Source organism: Dipteris shenzhenensis, chromosome 4 (genome assembly GCF_047967505.1).
Source record: "Dipteris shenzhenensis isolate YYH24624 ecotype China chromosome 4, Dip_SZ_1.0, whole genome shotgun sequence".
NCBI classification, from domain to species: Eukaryota; Viridiplantae; Streptophyta; class Polypodiopsida; order Gleicheniales; family Dipteridaceae; genus Dipteris; species Dipteris shenzhenensis.
The window spans coordinates 28,862,190-28,887,571 of NC_141599.1; the positions used below are offsets into that span (position 1 = coordinate 28,862,190).

Sequence of the window (25,382 nt, forward strand, 5' to 3'; positions counted from 1 at the left end):
GACTGAAACTCCTTCCATGGGAAATCCTGATTCTCACACGTTTTAGAAGATTTTAGAGGAAAAATCACATGCCCCTACAGTTAAGACCCACCAAGGATTTTCAGGCTTTGATTTGACATCGTTGTACGGTGTGGGTGGAGGTGGTCGATTTTCCTCAATGTTTGGCCTCACTTTTGCCAGAAATTGCAGCATCTTTAGGTAAGGTGGTGTGACCACCGAGGCCAAATGGGAATTCCAATAGGTTTTGCATCTTGTGGGATGCTGATAATCCCACTCCAAGATCCTATTCTATTACTGTAAATCATGTTGCAATGGGAAGTGCATTTTCTAAGCTTAAATGGGGGTTATTTACAGGAGCTTGCTTTGAATGTAAAAAGTTTGGGCAAATGGCCTCCAAATGCCCTCCGGTGTTACACAAAATGCCTCCAGATGCTATGCTTGCTTAGATGCAAAATAAAGACACAGCCAATTCTTCAATGGTCAAAAATAAGGGCAACAAGCCAGTCATTGTAGCCTAGGATAAGGGAAAAGCACCAATTCTTTCAAATGGAAATGCTTCTATCTCCATGCCTTCCACATCTCAAGCTAAGGGAAAAGACAACTTTACAAGAAGCTTGGCAGACTGTGACACCCAAAAGACCTCTACCTTCTCGCACATGGAATGGTATATCTTCAAATGGTCATACCCCTGAAGAAAATTCAAGAGTTATCACTTGGGCTGCTGTGACAACAAGTCGTACTCTTTTCCCTAAAGAGGAAATTGTGGGTTTGCTGTCTTCTCAACAAGCGGTTGTGTCACCTCAGGGTAGAAGCCCAACCTGAGGTGGATATGCAGACTTGATTCAGCTTTGTGTATAAACTGTATATATGTTGTCACATATCAAAAGTATAGAGTGGAGGAAACAAAAATGAATTTGGACTTGCAATGGTCAAAGAGAACAAAGAACTTCCTATTTAGGTCCTAGCACTTTTGTGATGGGGTTCTATTCTCTCCATGTTAAATGGCTTGGAAGTCTTTCTCCTCTCCATTATTTAGCATGAGCTACTCCTTTGCATACTCCCTCTACGTGCTTTATGTTTGACATTTAATGTACAGGATTTGTGTGATGCTAGGAAATGGAAATTAGTACGAGTGTATCTCAATCATTGCAACCTCATATAGTGGCTTTGCAAGAGCACAATCCGCATACAACATGGTCATTCTGCCGGCTATGACATCTTTTATGCAAGAGAGTGCTCTTTTTCAGGTGTAGTTTTTTTGGTGAAGCATGATCTTCAGCCAGCTATTGCATTTAATGACACTCAAGGCAAATGGATTGTTGTGCAGTGTCTTATTCAGGAAGAGATATTTGAATTTGCCTCAGTTTATGCACCCCAATCCTCTCGTAGTAGAGGTATGATTTGGGAAGATATGCAACGGTATCCAGGGAGACAACGTGCTTTTCTTTGTACATATTTTAATAATGCCCCTCAACAGGGAGACAATACATCTGGTCGTACTCATATGTTGGCCTTTGAGAGGCATCATTGGTTTCAATTATTGCTTCAGCTCAATTTTGCTGATCTTTGGAAGAAATCCCAGCCCGAACTGCCAGGCTATACTTTCCAACATAATGCACAGTCTTCTTATCAAGCTCGCCTCGACCGTTGGTATAGAGTCAACCCGCAACAATTTGATATTCTCACTACCACATTGTGGGTGGATTTGGCCCTTACGCATTCCGATCCTGCTCCCTTATGGTTGAGGATTTCTTTTCATTAAATGACAGATGATAGGCTGCCCCAAAGAAGGCTGCTCATTGTAAATAACAGTTATTTGGAGCATGATGCATACAAGGCAATGGTTTATGATGCCTGTCAACCTCTTTCGCACCAAAGTTTTATTGATATAGATTATGCTTGGGATGCTTTTGTTGCTAGAATGCAATCAGTTATTCAGGATTATGACAAAAATTACATGAAGACCTTGAGGGACACTGTTGCTCGGACCAAAAACACTTGTCAATCTTTGATTGAGCTCAGTCATTTTCGGCCTTTGTCTAGGGAAGAAAGCACATCTTTATGTTGGGCTAGACACTGTCTACAAAGTAATGATCATAGAAAACTTGCTAAATGGGAGACAAGAGCAAGACAGAGGGCTTTCTAAGATAAAGGTTATTCATCCCAAAGAATTTTCCAAAAGCCTACATTACAAGAGACAATCTGCAAGTACTTGCCGAGCCCTTAGCCTGATGGTGTTTGGACTTCCCCTCGAGCTCAACTTGCTGCAGCCTGTGTCGCTCATTTTTCTAGACAATTTGGGATTGCATATCTTCCTTCAGACGTTCTCGCAACACGGTGCCAATTGTTACAGCCTGTCTCTCCTATTGTTTTGTCTGCACAAGCTCTGGAGCTAGAAAGTCCTTTCACTAAAACAGAATTATCTGATGTAGTAAAATCCTGTGGTAGATGGAAATCTCTAGGATGGGATGGTCTCACTGTTAATTATTTCTTGCATACTGGGATATCCTTAAATCAACTTCGTTGTGTATGATCAATTCTACTTGGGAAAATCAACACATGCCAGATTCCTCGAAAAAAGAGCTTGTAAAACTTCTTCCCAAAAAGCAAATTTGTGAATCCTAGTTGATCGTATCAAAGGGTATTTGCATGATGGCCTTCATCCTGCACAATATCGGTTTGTCACTCGCAAGCCTATCACTGATAGTATTGCAAATGCCTATGTTGGAATAGAATACGCCAAATACACATAAACACACATAGATCTATAAATACCCACAGTCCAATTTCCACAATCAACACGAATATATATGATTCACATGTGGGGTTGGAAACATTACAAGAGATAGTATGTGAAAAAGTTGGCATATCATACACATCATTTGCAGCAAATGTAGATGTAAAGACATTTATAAAGCTACAGCTTCTAGAATATTTTAGAATATGGAATTGTGGTTCTCCTTATTTATCCCTAAGCATGCCATGGGATGGAATTCCAAGGCACCTAAATAGATATTTCTAAAGGCAAGGTCATTCTTCTGTTGGTGCTCTCTCTTGAGACAATCAACAAATTTCTGGAATACGAGGTAATGACCTAATAAGCTCCATATGAAGTAGAAGTACATAAAGCAAGTTCAAGCAAAAATGCTGGTAAATGAATTATCTTCTCTCTGATAACTTAGAAGATTCAACTCTACCACTTTGAAAATGTCACAAATTCTGTCTCACACACTAAGAATTGGTATGCCTTCCATATGTATCAATTTAAAAGTAGCATGAAAAGGAAACATCAGCCTTAATAAGATTGAAATTTGTGCATCTTTTGTCATATAAATACTATACATACCTTGCCTTCAAAAAGAGAAGCATCGTACAATCGCTCTGAACACAAGTTGTAGACCTTGTATTTTCCCTGAAAGGAAAAAAGTATTAGTAAGTGAACAACAATTTTAAAGCCTTTGATTTTGAATAAGAGGTATTGAACAATAGCTCCAAGAAAATAGATAATCCGCATCAATTTTTGTCAAAAAACATGAACTAAATACAAGGCTAATATAGATACTATGTACATAAAGCATCTAAAATCTGTACTCTTTCTATTATAACATGACAAATGTAAGGCATGAATAAAGAGACTATGGAAGATTCTAACAAGCAAAGCATCTAATTCCCATATATCAGTGAATGCAGCTATCATGACATGTAATCTAGGTATATCTACACGAGTATGTATTCAAAAGATAGAAAATAGCATAAGGCAAAGGCAGTCACCATGAAATTCTCTATAAGAAGTTACTCTCTGTTAGTCTGATGATAAAGAATACGACGAAGGTGGAGTTCGACGATCGTGTGAGTCGGATGATGAAGAATAGGATGAAAGTGGAGTTCGGCAATCATGAAGAAGGAGTGGAATAGAATGGATTATACTTGACCAATGTACTGATGGTTCAAGAAATGTCAAATAGCTCAAGATTATGGCATGAGAGGTTTGGTCATGTCAGCTACGGTATCCTATCAGAGATGAAGAAGGATGGAATGGTGGATGGACTTCCACCAATAGTAGGGATTAAAAGCATCTACAAGACTTTCATGAAAGGCAAGCAACACCAAGAGCCTTTCCCATAGGAGGCCACATTCAATGCCAAAGCCCCTGGTGCTCTCCAACATTTTGGAAGGAGAAGGCAACTCAAGATATTATGCATGGACAGAGGGGAGAGTTCACCCCGGAAGCTTTCAACACTTACTGTAAGAAAAACAGAATCAAGAAACAACGCACCATAGCTCGCACATCACAGCAAAATGGAGTGGCTGAGAGAAAGAACAATCTCATCATGGAGGTGTAGAAACTTCCCAAGGCCTCCTAGGGTGAGGCGGTTCATGCAGCCATTCAAAGCCTAAGCACGACAAAGACTTATGGCAGTCAAGGAGAAGACCATGTACCAAGCTTACTACAGTAAGAAGCTGGCATTTCTCATTTGAAGATTTTTTGTTCTACAGCATTTGTGCATGTTCATAAGGATGACAAGAAGAAGCTAGATCCATGTTTTGTACTTGGATTTTGACATCTAGATGTCCCCACCTGTGAGCCCCCGATTTTAGGGGAGAAGGGGGCAGTAGATGATAGAGGGCTGGGGACGGATACTCAGCACATACCCGGAATCAAAGGAGGAGGGGATCTGCAGCAGACATCGCGGATCTGAGGCGCCTGGATATTGCGCCATCTCTTGGGCAGCAGCAGGGTCCAGCAGATGGGTCTGCAGGGCTGCACAATGGCCTGGCAGCAGCAGCAGATGTGCCCAGCACATGGGCCTTATATAGAGCCATGAAGGAAGTCAGCTGACAGGCCGACCTGTCAGGTCGGTTAGGGGGCCAGCCAGCCAGCGCATACAGCAGGGGCGGACCCCCTGCCGGTCGGTTTAATGGCCCAGATCATGGGCTATATAAAGCCCTTCACTCCCCACTTTTCTCATGTGTGCAGCAGAAGCCCCCACCACAGGCAGCGCAACACACACTTGTGAGAGACCATCTTTGGCAGAGAGATCCAGGGTTTATCCCAGCACCTTGCTGGAGGTTTTGTCGAGCTCATCCTGAGTGAGTTTTCCCACGGTTTGCCGGAGATATATATCTGAGTTCTCTCTCATCTCTATGCTGTCTATTCCCAGTGAGGCTTGCATCATTGTGATCATCTGTTAGAGTGTATACTGGAAGCTGAAGGGTCCGGAGGTGTGACTGATTCTATCCTTATATTTCCAACATGGAATCAAGGAAAGGTTTCCAGCTCTAGGTTATCACCTCGAAGAAAGGAGTTCCTCTACACGAAGGAGACTCCTATTCAACTCAGATTTGCGCAGAGGTCAATATATTTACTGCAAGTATATTTTTTAGTTTTGCTGTGTGTTATCACAGCAAAGATGGCGCAGTCAGAAGCACCCATAGCCTCTACAACCACTGCTTGTCCTTCCTCCTCCTCTTCTCGTCTTCCTTTTTCTTTTATCCTAAACTTTGGCAGTCTGGGAAGCTGAATGGGACTAACTACCCCATATGGAAAGCGAAGATCAAGAGCCATCTCGCAGCTTGGAAATTGTGGATGCTCGTGACGGGCCTTGATGAAAGGCCAGAGTACATACTGAACACCAAGGGAAGATTACTAATGCCGGTAGATGCGGATGACCTTACAGCGTGGGAAGATAAGGATGCCTAGGCCCTAGCCATGCTGATAGGGACGACGGATTCCCCACATCCAGATGGCGGAGACGTCTATAGAGGCGTAGTCCATACTGAAGGATTTGTATGAGACAAACAATACGTCTCGGATCCTCACTCTCCAACATGAGTTGTACAATTTGGACATGAGTGGCGGAGACAACGTACATGACCACCTGACGAAGATCAAGGTGGTGAGGAACCAACTCGGGCCAAAAGGTAGACTCGAGTCAATTGGCACTGCTGACACTTTACAAGCTACCTAGGAGTTTAGTTTCAAGAGCTTCATGACAACAGTCACTTCGGGACAGAGGACCAAGCCTCTCACATTTGAAGAACTTGGCCCTTTACTGTTGTAGGAGGAGGCTCGGGAGAAACTGTTCAATCAATTGGACTAGAAAGCACTTGAGGCAAGGGACAAGCCTAGCAAAGGCAAGTCCAAGGATTCCAAGACCAACAAGACCAAGGACGCAGAGAGGAAGAAAGTTTCTACTACGAACAGCTTGGTCATTCAGCCAAGGAATGTTGAAAGAAGAAGGAAGACCTAAAGTGGAAGAGGGAGTCCAAGAACAAGGAGGATCCGAAGAGTGACTCAACCAACGTCACTACCGGTGCACTTTTCTTGATTAGTGAGTACTACTCAGCATATGCAGTAAGTGAAGGCAAGGAAGGCTGGTATGTCGACAGTGGAGCCTCAAAGCACACGTCAAACAAGAAAGAATGGTTCAAAACCATGGAAGGTACCCATCTTGACTCCAAGGTAACAGTGGGGATAACCGTACATGCCTTGTGAAGGGTGTTGGTAGTATCCCATCATCACGACTACAGGAGACGAGAAGTTGATATCCAATGTACTCTATGTACCAAACTTGTGCAAAAGTCTTTTGTCTGACAGCCAAATGGACAAACACAACACGTCGGGACTGTTCGACAATGGAAAATTCATTGTCACATCCAGGAGAATAGACAGGTAGTTGCTCATGGTGTTGAAGAGCATGGGCTATACCTGCTCAACGCTTTGTTAGTACATGGGGACCATGGAAGATCCAAATTATGGCATGAGCGGTTCAATCACATCAACTATGGTACTCTGGCCGAGATGCAAAAGTCCAAGATGGATTGACTTCCACCAATTGCATGGAATGATCGTGCCTACAGGGCTTGTTGGAGGGCAAGCAACACAGGGACACATCCCACAAGAGGCCTCATCACAGGCCAAGAAGCTGCTGGAGTTGGTTCACGCTGACATTTGCAGCCCGATGTCGACAAATTTATTCGCAAGTTCATGCTATTCTCTATTATTTGTGAAATCATATTCCCTATTATTTGTGGATGATTTCATTCATATGACCTGCATATATTGCCTGGCCAAGAAACCTCAGGCTTATGAGAAATTCAAGGAATGGAAGGCCAAGTTAGAAAAGGAGACCGGGGAGGAAGTCACAGCCTTCCACACGGAGAAGGGAGAGGGAGTTCACTTCTACTAAATTCAATGATTTCTGCAAAAGCACAGAATCAAGCGGCAACTTACTGTAGCCCGCACATCTCAGTAGAATGGGGTTGCTAAGCGGAAGCACAAGTCCATCACAGAGATAGGTTCAACAATGCTGCGAGGAGAAGTCTCTAAAAAGCTTACTGGGATGAAGCCATGAACACTGCCGTTCACATCCTCAACAGAACCAAGGCCAAATATGTTGACAATATGACTCCATACGAAGCTTACTATGGTAGAAACCTACAATATCTCATTTGAAGATTTTCGGTTCTAATGCATTTGTTCATGTGCACAAGGATGAAAGGACGAAGCTTGATTCCAAAAGCAAAATATGTATCTTTCTCGGATTCTATTAAGAATCCTGGGCTCATCGCTTCTTCGACCCGATGAAGAAGCAAATCTTTATTGACTGGGATGTGATCTTTGAATAGACAGAGCCCAAGACTAAAGAGTAGGATCAAAAACTTCCCGAACCCAAGGTGCCATTCAAGAGGTGGAGAAGACTGAAACACCCAAGGACGAGGAGGAGTAGGATGAACCAATACCAGCTCCAGAAGCATCCCCAGAGAGAAGCAGCTACCTCTTCCCTTTCTACTGCTTTCGAACTGAGTGATAGAGATGATCTTCACTGGGAAAGGATGTTGTACTCAAGCATAGGGAGAAGCAAAGGATTAGCGGAGGCCATAATGTCAGCAAGCCGGTCTGCACCAAAGAGAAGAGCGATACGACGTTGAAAGAAGATCTTGCATCTCAACATGACATGAACTGATATATATCGAGGAGACTGGAGTTTGAAGGGGCTGATTGGATCGAATGAGTAGGTTCCGAGGAAACATTGCACCTCCTTCATAGACACCTTTACACTTAGCTCAAAACACTCTCCAAACTATCATGGGCTTCGCTCTAATATAAGTTTCGTAAGAAACGAAGAAGCAGTCGGAAAGATATGGGAAGTTTACTGAACATGGAAAAAAACTGCCTGAAAAAAAACAGTCACACACAGGGAGTCATAGATTTTTTGTTTGACATCTAATACAATAACTGAAGACATAGGATGATGCTCCTTGATCAAAGAGAAATTTTACAACTGTGCTTGCCTTGCTATTGATTGTGACCTTGGCCTCTGCCCACTAAGTCGCATAATCTGTGGCCGCCAATAAATAATGCTTGCCTTGAGATGAGCGAGGGAGTGGTCCCACAAAATCTAACCCCTACTCTCAAATGGTCTATATGCTGGAATAGGCTTCAAGGGCCTAGGAATCAACTGTCGCCTTTCAAACTTTTGGCATACTTTAAAACTTCAACACCATTCATATACATCCTTATGGAGGCGTGGCCAAAAGTAACCTGCATTAAGAATTCTTCTAGCTGTGCTCACTCAAGCAAAATGACCGGAGCATTCATGACACATTTCTAGGATTCTCCTAGTCTCCATGGGATGGACCACCCGACAGAGCACCTTATCTTTTCCCAATTTATAAAAAATGTCATCAATAATAGTATAGGGACAAGCCTTCCTTACCAATCTCTGCTTCTGTTGTGGAGTTAACCCTCGAGGAAACATGCCTTCTTTCACATATTACTGAACATCTTTCAGTTCTGGCCATCCAATGTCTACCAAAGAAACCTTCCCCCGGTCTTGTACTACAATGGCTTGAGTAGCTAACTCATCTGCCCTTTGATTTTCTTTTCTGTTTATGTGAACAAAATTGCAAAAATCAAATTGACTACATAGTGCCATAGCCTTTTGATTAAGCTCCTTCAAATAAGGACTTCTTGTCTTGTAATGCCCTTGCATTTGCTTTATAATAAGCTGAAAATCTCCTCTTACTTCCAATTCTTTAACTTAACTTTGAAGACAACCCTCCAAACCAAGAATCAAAGCATTATACTCCGCTGCATTGTTAGTTGTAACTTAACTTTGAAGACAACCCTCCAAACCAAGAATCAAAGCATTATACTCCGCTGCATTGTTAGTTGTGATACCTGGAAGCTCTTGTCCTCTTGCCCACATCTCTTGACCTTCAAAATTCATCAAGACTATCCCCCCAGCTCCTTGTTGACGTGAAGGACTAAAATCCCCAGAAAAATAGAAGACAAAAGCTGTTGGTGGTGTCTCTCTTTCCTTATTAATGTCCTCCTTATATTTCTTTTCTTCTCTTAGATCCTATCGTCCTGTGAGCAAATCTACCATAGTTCTAAGAACCATAGTGCCCTAGCCTTTTGATTAAGCTCCTTCAAATAAGGACTTCTTGTCTTGTATGCTCTCACACATACAAATCCACATACCCATACATACTTGAGCATCCATTTATACAAAGTCTTCGTATTGAGTTTCTGTCGGCACTCCGGAGGTGAAGGGCAAACTCAGCCATGACGAAGGCTAGCACTAAAGGAGAAGGCTAATCAAAAAGTAGTCCAAATCTCTTCATTCAAGCTACAACTGCTTGTGAAGTCTAAACGATTTCATTTTAGTCTCTCCCAAACGAGCATCTCAATCTAAATCTAGCTGATAGGGCAACTTACCATGTAAGATAGAAAGAATTATCGCAATACCAGCAGGCCGCAACTTGGACGAAAACTTCACAAGGTAAAATTTGCATGTCCGCTAATACGGTAGAAGCATATACCTACATGAATCTAGGAACATTCCTAAACTCATCCTCTAAAAACACAACATAGTGCAGTTTCAATCTCACGAGAGTCACTCATAAGATTGAAAACCATAAACTCCATCACTCATAGCAGGGACTAGCTACTATGACATCCCCACTGACGTCATTAACACCCAACAGCGGGTCTACACCATAGTATAAATATATGCTCTCACACATACAAATCCACACACCCACATATACTTGAGCATCCATTTATACAAAGTGACATCCCCACTGACGTCACCAGCGCCCAACAGTGGGTATAGACCATAGTATAAAAGTATGCTCTCACACATACAAATACACACACCCACACACACTTGAGCATCCATTTATACAAAGTCTTTGTACTGAGTTTCTGTCGCTACTCTGGAGGTGAAGGGCAGACTTAGCCATGATAAAGGCTAGCACTGAAGGACAAGGCTAATCAAAAAGTAGTCCAAATCTCTTCATTCAAGCTACAACTACTTGTGAAGTCTAAACGATTTCATTTTAGTTCTCTAAAACGAGCATCTAAATCTAAATCCAACTGCTAGGGCAACGCACCATTTAAGATAGAAAGAATTATCGCAATACCAACAGGCCGCAACTTGGACGAAAACTTCACAAGGTGTAATTTGCATGTCCGCTAATACCGCAGAAGCATATACCTAGATGAATCCATGAACATTCCCAAACTCATCCTCTAAAAACACAACATAGTGCAGTTTGAATCTCACAAGAGTCACTCATAAGATTGAAAACCATAAACTCCATCACGCATAGCAGGGACTAGCTACTATGACATCCCCACTGACGTCATCAGCGCCCAACAGTGGGTGTAGAACATAGTATAAAAGTATGCTCTCACACATACAAATCCACACACGCACACATACTTGAGCATCCATTTATACAAAGTCTTCATACTGAGTTTCTGTCGCCACTTCGGAGGTGAAAGGCAAACTCAACCATGACGAAGGCTAGCACTAAAGGAGAAGGCTAATCAAAAAGTAGTCCAAATCTCTTCATTCAAGCTACAACTGCTTGTGAAGTCTAAACAATTTCATTTTAGTCTCTCCCAAACGAGCATCTAAATCTAAATCTAGCAGATAGGGCAACGCACCATTTCAGATAGAAAGAATTATCGCAATACCAACAGGCCGCAACTTGGACGAAAACTTCACAAGGTAAAATTTGCATGACCGCTAATACGGCAGAAGCATATACCTAGATGAATCCAAGAACATTCCCAAACTCATCCTCTGAAAACACAACATAGTGCAGTTTCAATCTCATGAGAGTCACTCATAAGATTGAAAACCATAAACTCCATCACGCATAGCAGGGACTAGCTACTATCGCATCCCCACTGACGTCATCAGCGCCCAACAGTGGGTGTAGACCATAGTATAAAAGTATGCTCTCACACATACAAATCCACACACCCACACATACTTCAGCATCCATTTATACAAAGTCTTTGTACTCAGTTTCTGTCGACACTCCGGAGGTGAAGGGCAAACTCAGCGATGACGAAGGCTAGCACTAAACGAGAAGGCTAATCAAAAAGTAGTCCAAATCTCTTCATTCAAGCTACGACTGCTTGTGAAGTCTAAATGATTTCATTTTAGTCTCTCCCAAACGAGCATCTAAATCTAAATCTAGCTGATAGGACAACGCACCATTTAAGATAGAAAGAATTATCACAATACCAACAGGCCGCAACTTGGACGAAAACTTCACAAGGTGAAATTTGAATGTCCGCTAATACGGCAGAAGCATATACCTAGATGAATCCAGGAACATTCATAAACTCATCCTCTAAATACAACATAGTGCAGTTTCAATCTCACGAGAGTCACTCATGAGATTGAAAACCATAAACTCCATCACACATAGTAGGGACTAGCTACTATGACATCCCCACTGACATCATCAGCGCCCAACAGTGGGTGTAGACCATAGTATAAAGGTATGCTCTCACACATACAAATCCACACACCCACACATACTTGAGCATCCATTTATACAAAGTCTTCGTATTGAGTCGGCACTCTGGAGGTGAAGGGCAAACTCATTCATGACGAAGGCTAGCACTAAAGGAGAAGGCTAATCAAAAAGTAGTCCAAATCTCTTCATTCAAGCTACAACTGCTTGTGAAGTCTAAACGATTTCATTTTAGTCTTTCCCAAACGAGCATCTAAATCTAAATCTAGTTGATAGGACAACGTACCATTTAAGATAGAAAGAATTATCGTAATACCTACACGCCGCTCCATTTCTTCATGCCTTGTTTTCACCTCTGTAAGTTGTCGACTAACATAATAGATGGGTTGCATTCTACATGCCTCTCCTTTTTGTAGCAATATAGCACAACTCAACATAAAGATACACTTCAATTTACATAAAAGTCTTGAGACTAAACAGGTGGCTTCAATATTGGGCCCAAGGACTCATGGCCTCCTTAAGTTGCTGAAAAGACTCTTGTTGCTCCACACCTCATTTGACAGGAACTCCTTTTCTTATCAACAAGTTCATGGGATGCACTATCTCTGTGAAATCATCACAAAAGCATTGACAATACTTGCTTTTTTCTAGAATTCTGCGAACACCAGTGACACTCTCAGGACTTGGCAATGCCATGATTGCTTGAACCTTGTCGGGATCCATTTGCAACTTAACCGATGAAGAAGAAGAGACAAGGTCTAGCTTCGAGGAGTCCAGCTCAAAGGATGAAGTGGAAGGAGTGGCCTTTGGTCTTTGTCTTGGTATTGATCGGGATGAGTCAGGAGGGAACAAGGTGGTGGTACAAGATCCTGTAGAGACACTTCATGTGGAGGATATGGAGCACACTAAACAACGCCAACGCAATGAAGAGCTTCTTGATGATTCTCTATTAGGTAGTGAGAAGCTCCAGTACTTTGATATGTTAGATGATTTTTCATATCTCTTTGCAACAAGCTATTCACAGGTTCGACCAGTCTCTCTTGTGGAGCACAAGATTGAGTTGAAGCCAGAAAGCAAGCCAATTATGCAAGGCTTAAGGCGATTGGGAATGATCCAAGCTGAGGTACTAAAGAAAGAGTTAACACAACTACTTGAGGCGGGATTTATCTTTCCTGTTGATGATTCAGAATGGAAATAAGTCGCGAGTTTGTGTGGACTTTTATCCTTTAAATACATGCACTAAGAGGAATCATTTTCCTTTGCCATTCCAAGATGAAATACTAGACCAAGTAGCAAGGCATGAGAGGTATTCTGTATGTGATGGGTATTCTGTACTTTCAAATTCGTATTCAGGAGGAAGATCAAAAGAAAACATTATTTGTCACACCTTGAGGAGTTTTTACTTACAAAGTGATGCCTTTTGGATTGATCAATGCATCAGCTACATTTCATACGCTCATAAGTCAAGTGCTCGAGCCTTACTTGGGAAAGTTCATAAGGGTGTTTTTCGATGATTTTTGCAGTTATTCTCGGCGCATAGATCACATGAAGAAGTTAAAGATGGCCTTAGCTAGGATTGATGAAGCAAAAGGGTGTCTAAATCCTAGAGTCATTTGGCTCAAACAAAAGTAGTCTTGTGGGGGCATATTGTGTCTGAAGAAGACTCGCAAACGAATCCTGACAAGGTTCAAGTAATCATGGCATTGCCAAGTCCTGAGAGTGTCACTGGTGTTCGCAAAATTCTAGAAAAAAGCAAGTATTATCAACGCTTTTGTGATGATTTCACAGAGAAAGTGCATCCCATGAACTTATTGATAAGAAAACGAGTTCCTTTCCAATGGGGTAGGGAGCAACAAGAGTCTTTTCAGCAACTTAAGGAGGCCATGAGTAAGGACCCAATATTGAAGCTTCCTGATTGGCCTTAATAGTTTTATGTATAGCAAAGTGTATCTTTGCATTCAGTAGGTGCTGTATTGCCACAAAAAGGAGAGACAGGTAGAATGCAACCCATCTATTATGCAAGCAGGATCTAAGAGAAGAAAAGAAATATGAGGAGGACATTAATGATGAAAGGGAGACACCACCAATAGCTTTTGTCTTGTATTTTGATGGGGCTTTTAGTCCTTTACGCCAACAAGGAGCCGAGGAGATAGTCTTGATGAATTCTGAAGGTCAAGAGGTGTGGGCAAGAAGACAAGAGCTTCCAAGTATCACAACTAACAATGCAGCTGAGTATAATGCTTTGATACTTGGTTTGGAGGGTTGTCTTCAAAGTCAAGTTAAAGAATTGGAAGTAAGAAAAGATTCTCAGCTTATTATAAAGCAAATGCAAGGGCATTACAAGACAAGAAGTCCTCATTTGAAGAAGCTTAATCAAAAGACTATGGCACTATGTAGTCAGTTTGATTTTTGCAAGTTTATTCATATAAAGAGAAAAGAAAATCAGAAGAGGACTTTGACCAGCAACATGAGCCTCCTGCAGATCCTCCAACCAGCAATGATCAGCCACTACCCCATGCCAATTTGCATGTTTCTCTTCCACCACAAAATGATCCCACTATTCATGATGCAACAACAAAGGCAAGTTCCCAAATGGCTTCTTGATACATTGAGGGACAGCAAATAAGATCAGCCTTTTGCTGCTCGGACAAGATCAAGGAATAGATAGATGCATAGTCACTTTCTTGACTTTGCACTCCTTGCTACAGCTTGCAATGAAGAGCCTTTATGCCATAAAGATGCTTTTGACAGCAAAGAGTGGATGGATGCAATGAAAGCTGAGTTACAATCCATTGCTAAAAATGACACATGGAAATTAGTAGATCTCCCTCCCGACAAGCATGCCATCGGTACTCAGTGGGTCTACAAATTAAAAAGGAAATCTAATAGCAGCATAGATCGATACAAAGCCCGTCTTGTTGCCAAAAGGGTATGCCCAACAACAAGGCATTGACTTTGAGGAGACATTTGCTCCCACATCCAGGATTAGTCTGTCACACAACCTCCTGGCTTTGAGATTATTTTGTGCTTTTTAGGTCACTTAGGACACTTAGTCCTATGTGACACCTAGGAACCTTAGTCCTTTGTAACACCTAGGACACTTAGTCCTAGGGTCTAGGTACAAGTACCTTGTATTCTCTTTTTTAATTTATCCTAGTTGACGTGACGGCTAATCTATCGACTCCTTTGCAACCTGCACTCTCTCTTTTTTCATTCAATCCTACAACAGTTTTTACCCCCTTCCAGTAAACTGCCCATATCTTTCCGACCGCTTCTCTGTTTCTTATGAAACTTATATCAAAGCAAAGCCCATTTCAAGGTGCATCTCAATATGTGATTGAATATTTTATATATTGTCTCTGCTGAAAGTTATAGGTCTCTGTATCTTATGACAGTTTGGAGAGTGTTTTGAGCTAAGTGTAAAGGTGTCTATGAAGGAGGTGCAATGTTTTCTCAAAAACCTACCCATCCGACCCAATCAGCCCCTTCAAACTCCTCGATATATATCAATTCATGTCATGTTGAGCCACAAGATCTTCTTTCAACAACGTATCGCTCTTCTCTTTGACGTAGAACGGCTTGCTGAGATTATGACCTCCACTGATTCTTTCCCTCTCCCTATGCTTGAGTACAACATCACTTGGGATGTTGTCATCTTCATTCTCCTCTAAGGGAGGAAAGTATGGTGTGGTCTCTTGGTATAAAAGCTTCTTTTTAAGGTCCATTTCCCAGTGATAACTATCTCTATCACTCAGTTCGAAAGCAGCAAGAAGTGAAGATCACTCAATTCGAAAGCAACAAGAAGTGAAGAGGTGCGTGAAGTTTATTACCCCAACTTCATGTCAAATCTTTTGGTAAAGATGCCGAGTACGTTTGATATTGGATTCATTCCACATTACTAAACGATCTCGTGTGTACTTAATTGCATGCTATGCCTAGTATAGGCATGTGTTTTCTGATGTGATAAAGAAGATGCTTGAAAGAACTCCGTTAAAAGAGATTGCAACCCGTTTAAGAGAACTAGAAGATTGTGAAGGTGATGCTCAAGCTATTCGCACGGTCATCATGATCATATCCTTTATGTTTGCACTCTTGTATATGTTGGTGAATCGACAACGCCGTCAGCAAAAAAACACAATGATAGATTGGGGATTGTTTCATGCACTGGCAGCTTGGTGTGAGAAGAGTTGAGTCTTTTGATAGCTTTTGACTATAACAATGGAGTGGTGATTCTCAATGCTTTCAACTTCTTTTGCTATGCAAATGATAAAAAGTACAATATCTTGAAGCTATTATCTGCACTTCTAATTGTGACAAGGGTGATCCTTGAATGCATGTATACACAATGTTTTCATGGTGCTCTTATTTTTGAAGATTGTATTGAGGATCACATTGTGAAGGGTTTTCAACAAGTAATTATGCATAATAAGTTGGTCTTGGTATGCTAAGGCTCTCTGAGATCTTGTTTGGATCTTGTTTAGATCTATCAAGAGAAAGATGAGATGGTCTCTGCATTGGCAATCCGATATGAAAAAGACCTTGAGATAAGAGTGGGGTCACTTGCTATGAATGTAATGAAAAAGATCACTATCGCCCCGAGTGTCCTAGATTGAGAAAGAAAGAAGAAAAACAAGTATCCTTGTTAGAAGCTTCTTCAGGGGATGAGAAAAGAGAGAGAATGATGGCTAAACGGGGGCATAGTAAAGCAAAAGAAGAAGAAGAAAGCAAGGAAGAAGTAGATGAGGAACATCAGGAAGAGGAATATGGTCGTAAGAAAAAGAAGGCATGTAGAAGGAGAATTAGCCAGTCAGACTTTTCTTTAGAACAAAGCATTGGAAGCTATGACTTATTGTCCGACCTTTAAAAAAAAGAAGCTCATATCACCTTTGGTTAATTACTTGCTTTGTCTCCGAAACTACGAAAGGAATGGAAAAAACTAGCAAGGACAAGAGTGTCAAAGAAGAAAAAGAAGAAAAGTACCAGTCTTGTTGTTCAAAAGGTAGATATAGAGGTTTGTGATGATGTACCTGTGGTTGATGTGATCATTCATGTTTAAGTGATTTCTAATGATTACATTGATGGAGGTCCATCAATTAATGTCATGAGTGAGAAGACCATGATAGATGCCGATTTAAAATACTCTAGTACTACCTCTCCTTATCGCATCGAATTGACTGACAACACTAGGATAAAGACCTTGGGAGTTGTGAAGAATCTAGAAGTGGATGTATGTGGAATTTTTGTGCCGACTACTTTTCAGGTGATCCCTACCAAGCCAGATGCACGTGCCTATCCATTGATTTTGGGAAGGCCTTAGCTACGCAAGGTAAAGGATGTTCAAAAGTGGGATACTGGAGAATTGATTTTGCAGGGAAATGATAAGAAGGTGCGCTAGAACATCAGAAGCCGCAAAAAGGAAGTTGTAAAGGAGAAGTCTTCAACATCAGAGAGTTCAAGCTCTGACTTAACCGATGAAGAAGAAGAGACAGGGTGTAGCTCCGAGGAGTCTAGCTCAGAGGGTACGCTACAACATCAGAAGCCGCAAAAAAGAAGTTGTCAAGGAGAAGTCTTTAACATCAGAGAGTTCAAGCTCTAACTTAACCGATGAAGAAGAAGAGACAGAGTGTAGCTCCGAGGAGTCCAGCTCAGAGGGTAAAGTAGAAGAAGTGACCTTTGGTCTTTGTCTTGGTGCTGATCGGGATGAGTTAGGAGGGAACAAGGTGGTGGTATAAGAAGATCCTGTACAGACACTTCATGTGGAGGATGTGGAGCACACTAAACGACGCCAACGCAATGAAGAGCTTCTTGGCGATTCTCTATCAGGTTGTGTGTGATGTATTATGGGTACTTTCAAATTTGTATTCGGAAGGAAGATCAAAAGAAAACATCATTTGTCACACCTTGGGGAGTTTTTGCTGACAGAGTGATGCCTTTTGGGTTAACCAATGCACCAGCTACATTTCAATAAGCGCATAGATCACATGGAGAAGTTAAAGATGGCCTTAGCTAAGATTGATGAAGCAAAAGAGTGTCTAAATCCTAGCAAGTGTCATTTGGCTCAAACAAAAGTAGTCTTGTTGGAGCATAGGTGCAGCTAGTACTTATTCTATATGTGGATGACCTTATCCTTACAGGAGATCACTCAAAGAAAATTGATCAAGTCAAGAAACTACTCATGGAGGAATTTGAGATGACGGACTTGGGAATTCATTATTATTTTCTTGGGATCGAAGTGAAGCAAGAGAAGAGCAACATATTCATCTCCCAAGAGAAGTACTGCAGGGAGTTACTCAAGCGACTTCAGATGGAAGACCGCAAGACGGCAATAACTCCCATGGAGGTTAATATGAAGCTAAGCGTACATGATACATCTCAGCAGGTTGATGCATCTCCGTATCGACGGATGGTGGGTAGTCTACTTTATCTCACCAACACTAGGCCAAACATTTCCTTTGCAATAGGGTTGCTCTGTCAATTCTCCGCCAAACCCTAGAAGAATCATTGGGAGGCAGGCATGAGGGTGCTGAAATACTTGAAGGCCTACAGTATTACCTATAGTAAAGGTGTTGAGTTACATGGATTCTATGATAGTGATTGGGCAGGTGTTGGTGACACCAAGCATTCAACTACAGGGTACTGTTTCTTACTTGCATCAGGGGCCATTTCATGGCCAAGCAAGAAACAAACCTCTATTGCCCTTTCATCGACAAAGGCAAAGTACAAGGCTGCTTGCATAGCAGCATGCAAGACAAGGTGGCTCAAGTGGATCCTGGAGGACATGGACGTGACTTAGGAGGATGCGACAGTGGTCATGAGCGACAACCAGAGTTGCATTGCCATTGCCCTTCCACACACGGATGAAGCATATCGAAGTCCACTACCACTTTGTATGAGAACTCATTATCGACAGTATCATGGAGCTAATGTGCTGGCCTACTGCTGACAACATATTGGACGCGCTCCCCAACAGGGAGCAGTTGGAGAACCTCATTCAACGCATGGGGATCGGCCCACAGTTGTGTCATTGAGAGGGGGTGTTAGAAATCAATGTCCCCACTTGTGAGCGACAAGTAGATGATAGGGGGCCGGGGAGGGATACTCAGCACATACTTGGCATCAGGCATCAAAGGAGGCAAGGATCTGCAGCAGACATCGCGGATCTGAGGCGCCTTCTAGGACTGGTTATCGCACCATCTCTTGGGCAGCAGATGGGTCTGCAGGGATACACAATGGCCTGGCAGCAGCAGCAGCAGCAGCACATCTTATATAGGCCATGAAGGAAGTTTGCTGACAAGCCGACCTGTCAGGTCGGTTAGGGGGGCAGCTAGTCGATGCATACAGCAGGGGGGTTGGTAGGCTTATTGGCCCAGAACATGGGCTATATAAAGCCTCCTTCACTCCGCACTTTTCTCATCCAGTGTGCAGCAGAAGCCTCCACCACAGGCAGCGCAACATACTTGTGAGAGGCCATCTTTGGCAGAGCTCATCCTGAGCGAGTGTTCCCACTGTTTGGTAGAGATATATCTCTGAGTTCTCTCTCATCTCTATGCTGTCTATTCCCAGTGAGGTTTGCATCATTGTGATCATCTGTTAGAGTGTATACTTGGAGCTGAAGGGTCTAGACGTGTGAGTGATTCTATCCTTCTATTTCCAACACTAGATAGGTATACAGTAAGTGTTGTATCTGCCAGATTTCTTATATGCATGCTATCACATGCATCCTTGCACTTGGGTGCAAAGTGACACACTAGCTACATCGACAAGTGCGTAATAGTTCCCTAATAGGAGTTTTTGTCGTATGCTGTGACCCCTTTGTGAGCCCTTGTCCAGGGATAGTCAGGCACAAGCTACGTAAGTCAGTCTCTCAGCCTTAGGTCAAGTCAGAAGATCAGTCCTTGTTCACTAGTACCCACTGGAGAACCGTAGGGTAGTGTTTCCGTCTTAGGTTTAGGGATAGGTTTAGGTCCAGCCTAGGATAGGAGCCCTTCTGGGCCCCCTCAGGGCTGGAACAAGTGAAGAGAATGGCAAGGGAAGGGCTGCCTTTATAGGCTACCCTGCACCCCTCGCTAGGGCTGCCTTTATGGGGCCTAGGGCTGGCATTTATAGGGTTTAGGGCTGGCATTTATCGGGCCTAGGAATGCCATTTATGGGGTCAGCCAACCAGCCCCAAAAGCCCTATAAATAGGGGGCCTCCAGGCCCTCTTTCCTCATTCAGTTCTCCCAGCACTTCAGCCTCCTACAGCTCCTCCTCAGCCCCCTCTGAACAGCCTGACACTCACCCTCTGACCAGCCTCAGCCTTTGGCATCAGTTCAGCCCTCTGGGAAGGTGTTCACGCAGTGCATCAGACGGGGATTCGGGACAGTGAACAGAGTAAGGTTTGGGGTCTGTTTCAGCAGCTCTTTCAGTTATCTTTTACAGCTTTACACAGCTCATTCTCAGCTCTATATTTCAGTCATCTCTCAGCTCTCTTATAGGATCTATCACTCCTAGTTTTCACTCTCTCACTCACGCAATAACCCTGCATTCCAGTGGACAGCACAAGCCTCTCCCTTGCCTTGCAGAAGCGTCCTACATCGTCAATGTGGACAGCATCAAGGTCTCGGTATTGGTCGGCGTTGCCTCTCAGGTCTTTGGGTCTCCTCTACGTGTGCAAAGTGAGCTCTTCAAAAGCGCGTTTTCCGTGCTCTCTTGAAGAGTGTTCTTTGTATTTCTCAGTTCTCCAAGTATAAAGCAAATTCTCCCCTGATTGGGGGAGGGGGCCCTCAGTGGGTACAGGGACCAAATCGGTTGTCGACTCTCATCTCCTTTCTTTCTCTATGGTGTATAACGCTAATTCCTCGCTAAAGGTTTAAAGAAAGTCTTGCTGTGAATTACACGATCAAATTACCGTTGCATGTTACATTCAGCCTCCTCAGTTCCCTCGCTCCTCCTCCAATATCAAAGCTTCGGTCTGTATCCAGCTTGACTACCGCGAGTGTATGGTTGTGTTGAGATCCGGAAAGGACACACAATCAAGCGCCATGGAAGGGTCAAGAAAAGGACTCAACCTTGAAAACTTTGAAGAGGAGAAAGACTACCAACAAGATACACTTCCGCCAAGTGCTCAAGAAGTGTTCGCGAACCTTCTAGAGCAGAATCGGTCCTCATATAGCAACTTGACGAACATTCATCCCAGCTAGAAGAACGCAGAAGACAGCTGGACCAGACAAAACAACGTTTGGAGGAAAAAGAAGCAGAAAAGCTGCTAGAAGAAAGAGAAACCACAGATTTTGAAAATTTGCTCTTGTTGATGCATGAGGAACGCAAAAATGAGGAGGCACTGCGACGCGCAGAGCTGCCCAGGCAGAGAGGCAACAAAAGCTAGACCGAGAGGCGATGCTTCTCCAACACAAACAGATGTTAGCCGCTATGCAGGCAAGCTTCGTCATCTGCAAAGGTAACATCACTCACTTGGTCCACTCCAAATTTTGTTAAGTATGATGGTAAGTCTGACCATTCAGCAATTTTGCAATTTATTCATCAGTTCGTAGCTCATTTTCCATTAGCGCGGATTCAAGATGAGCAAGACAAAGTCCAGAGCACTCAACAAGCTTACAGTAAGCAACAAGTTTCCTATGTCCCGCATCGAGTACATCTTGGAATGCCTCAATGGTGCAAAATTTTTCTCAAAGATTGACCTCAAGAGTGGCTACCATCAAGTTCGGATTTTTGAAGCTGACATCCCAAAGACAGCTTTCCGAGCATATTCTATTCCAACATAGGCATCAGCAATGTTGTCTGCGATATGCCTATGAGGAACAAAAACATATTGTGCAAGATGCAACCCATCATGCAAATAGCCTTTTATCCGATCAACAATCATTTTGATAGTAAATTTGTAAATAGCTAGCATAAGCGTGATAGGTCTCCAATCAGCCAAAGATTCACAGAGTTGCTTTTTTGGAAGGAGTTTAACAAGACCTCTCTTAAAACCTCCAAAATTGGCTCCATGATGGGCGATGTATAGAGTATAGATGTGTATACAAAGAATTGGGGTCAAGGGGGAAGCATTAGATAGCACATAGGCATCGTGGCCTGCAATTTCACACTCAAAGCTTTTGAAAAAACATCTTAGTTACACATGTAATATGCAATTTAGGCCATTTGCCCACATGTGCACATATGCCTCCCCTTAGCTACCCCAGCTAAGGTCCCATACATGTGTCACCAAGGCCCACATGTTAAGTGGCCTTTTAATCATAGGAGCATCACGCGGTCACATGACTCTCCCTGACATACATTAAGCCATTCTATAGCAAACAGAGGTTTTCAATGGCAGGCTGCAGTGTTAACATGGCATCCCCTGCAAGAAAAGGAACCCCTTTGAGGTGAGATTAACAGATGTGCCTCCTTGATAGGCAAGCGAAATTCCCACAATCATCGCCTCTTGGATTGCTGATTTGTATGGTTCGAGCATTAATAGAAAGATCCTTCTCGAAGAGGCGCACAAAAGGGAGGGGAGGGGGGGAGGGGGGGGGGGGGGGCAAAAAGTAGAAGAACCATTATTCTAGGACTGGCAGGTGCGTTAGGGCGCTGTGACGTGCAATAAGCCATCTACAGCAGTAGATACAAAAAGAAGGAATGACAAGTGTGGCACCACAAAGAAGGAAACATCTCAAATTAACTTTAATTATGCTTATACAAGTGAAAGATTGCAAAAGAAAAAAAGGTGATATATCACAGTAGCCAATTTGCTACAACCCTCGTAGTCCACAACTGATTACAACTAATAATCCTTGCTACACGACACCATTTTTTGAAGAAGTCTTAGCTTCGGCTCTCAAAGTCTTAGCTATTTAAAGCCCATTTTGTGACACTTACATTTCATTCATGGACCGTTTGCCACAACATCTCGAACCGTCATCTTGACACACTAAGATTACCGACAGGGCAAGTGCATGTGCCTTGTGTACACTCACAAGACAAAAGTCACCCCTTGCCGGATTGTTGTGCCTCCTCCCTACTCAAAATGGTGGTTGATATGTATGTATGTATGTATAGAGAGAGAGAGAGAGAGCATGTGCAAGTGTGTGCATGGTATGTGTACATGCGGGCACGCATGAGTGTGTACTTAGGTGTATTGATGATGCTGGTACTGTGCTCCCTTTTTCTCTGGCAGCCACACCAGATATGGATTGGGCTCTCATTATCGTCCTTTGGGGCAACAATTTACTTCTATGCTTTCGCCTTTTGTTCCGATTTCTCCTTTGGAACTCTAGGACCGGCTGGAAGATTGGACTTTGACTTCTCCAGGGTCCTCTTCTCGTCCTTTGAGGCTATCTCACATTACTGTGCCTGCATTGTATAAAATGCTTTTGCCTCAACCTTGGGTTTCAAAGAGAGGTGATTCTGTTTGGCGAATGCATCACCCAACCAAGTGGTGGAGGAAAAGATTACACGAACTTTGGGCCTATAAAGTACCGCTTCGGCAACAAGTTTTCTTTTGGCGAGTTCTTTTGGGAGTGTTTCCATCTGGACAGCTATTGGCTCATCGACACATTGCTCTTGCACTTTGCCACAGATGTTCTGCTTCTTCGAAGACTGTGCCTCGCTTGTTTTGGCATTGTCCGTGCTCTCGTGAGTTTTTTTATCTGCTTCGACAGCGCCTGCAAGCGAGATTCCGATCTGTTCCGTTTAAGAAGTTCTTTTGGCTATTTGGGTTTCATCCATCCAGAGTGGAGTTTCATCTTTTCTTCGTTTGGGTTCGCTAGTGGGCACTATGGACTTTATGGACATATAGGAATTGTAAAGTCTTTGGTGATCCTACTTTCTCTCTGTTTGGCTTTTTCAGGCATTCTCTGCAGCAACCTTTCTTTGATTACTTGCAGACCTACTGCATAGATCATGAGGTCTTTTTGGCATATACTGAAATTTTCAGTTGATGTAATTGTAGCACCTTGTTTTGAGGTTGCTACTCAGGTAATATAATCAATCAAAGATTTCACCCAAAAAAAGTGTACTTAGGTGAGAGCAAGAATCAGGGAATAAAAGAGCTCAAGTCGATTAGGAGTGTGGAGGTCAGATCAATCAAGGAGTGGGATATTGAGTTTATGGGCCTCTCCAAAATCCATTTTAGCCCACCCTAGCGAGAACACCCTAGCAATTCTAGTGCTAACCCCCACTAGCTTAGCTATTTTCCCCCTTCTTACACATCTAAAATTAAGGCTCACAAGAAAAAAGCCGGCTCATTTATTACAAGCAGCAAAGGAATCCAGTAAGTTAAGGGTTCCTATCAGTCATTCAGGTTGTGCCCAGAGAAGAGAGGCAATTTTGACACACAGACAAATCTTATTTTGAGATCATTTAGTGCTAGAAATGCAGACTTCTACCCTCAACCTATGGGCTTGGGTGAAACTTCATAAGATGTCAGGCATAACAAGACATGTTGGAGACGTGGAACATCAGAAATGTCTTGATGTAATATGATAACAGAGGAAAACAAAGATTCATCCTTTGAATGGGAATGGTTGGCTCCTACAAAATCGCAATTTCGGATGGAAGCATCAGTAGGTTGATACTTCAGCTATATGCAGGGGATCTCAGACTACCTGGAGCTGGTGGTGTAGATTACGTGTCACTACTTTTAGTCCCTTTTTCAATATTTCATTGCCACACAAGAAAATTTTAACCTAAACAAGGCTTAGGGACCAAGGACAACACACAGTCTAACAAAGTGAGTGCTATAGACTTCTGACTGGGCTTAACATGGAATCACTCTGGCGGAGTAAACTGCATATAGCATCAATTTGATCAAATTAAAAGTTCTTGAGACTCAGTGCAAGGACCTAGAGATGCAGAGCTATCACAACAGGTCAGGTTAAGATAGTGTGCACCGATCATGATCTAGCATTAACACTGGTGTACTTAAACGCAGCATTGAATGTGCAAAACAGTGCACAATCTTGGCAAGTTTGCCTCTATGAGGAGCTATAACCTAATGGCCTCCATTAACCAACTCCAGAGACTATGGTTCCATTAACCAACTCCAGAGATTTCATCCCATACTTACAATTAGGGTAGGCATTGCATCCCCAACCCCACAAACACATACATCTGATTTAGTAAGGAGATATAACTGGGATTAATTTTAAGAAAACATTTGCCTAAAAACGGATCTCTCTTTGATGTGGTTCATGACGGGGGTCTATAAGGTAGGCAGATAAGAGGCAAAAGAGGCACCTTATGATGAGTTTCAAAAAACTTGATGACTTCTTCCATGTGATTGCGATAGAAGCCCTGCATAATGAAGAATATTATGCAAAAACTATATGGGAAATCGAGAAAATGTCCATAGCTAGAAATATGAGGAGATGTATTATTACCTCCACATATCCGAGAAGACCAGAGCTCAAATCACCAGCAGGAAAGCCCATTGCAATAATGTTGTCAGTGATATATGCCAGATCAAGATCAAAGCCACCCTCCTGCATCGTAATACAGTTTTTCAAGTTATGTGAAAAATCAACAAGAGTTTTTGTAAGCCTGATAAATTAGTCAAGTAAGGTTACCACACCTCCTTCCAAGGGGAAACAAAACATGTACAAAAGCAGAGACTCAG

The 25,382-nt window shown here is 42.6% G+C and overlaps 1 protein-coding gene across 1 annotated transcript in view; it reads right to left on the minus strand.

Annotated features, from left to right (window-relative positions):
* Positions 1 to 25,382, minus strand: part of LOC147902683 (phosphatidylinositol 3,4,5-trisphosphate 3-phosphatase and protein-tyrosine-phosphatase PTEN2A-like) — a 38,731-nt gene that overhangs the window by 10,643 nt on the left and 2,706 nt on the right. Inside the window, exons 3-5 of the mRNA XM_087373695.1 lie at positions 25,147 to 25,248; positions 25,004 to 25,060; positions 3,347 to 3,412 (exon numbers count right to left, since the gene is read on the minus strand). Of these exons, the coding sequence (XP_087229821.1) occupies positions 3,347 to 3,412; positions 25,004 to 25,060; positions 25,147 to 25,248 (225 nt within the window). The remainder of the gene's footprint in view (positions 1 to 3,346; positions 3,413 to 25,003; positions 25,061 to 25,146; positions 25,249 to 25,382) is intronic.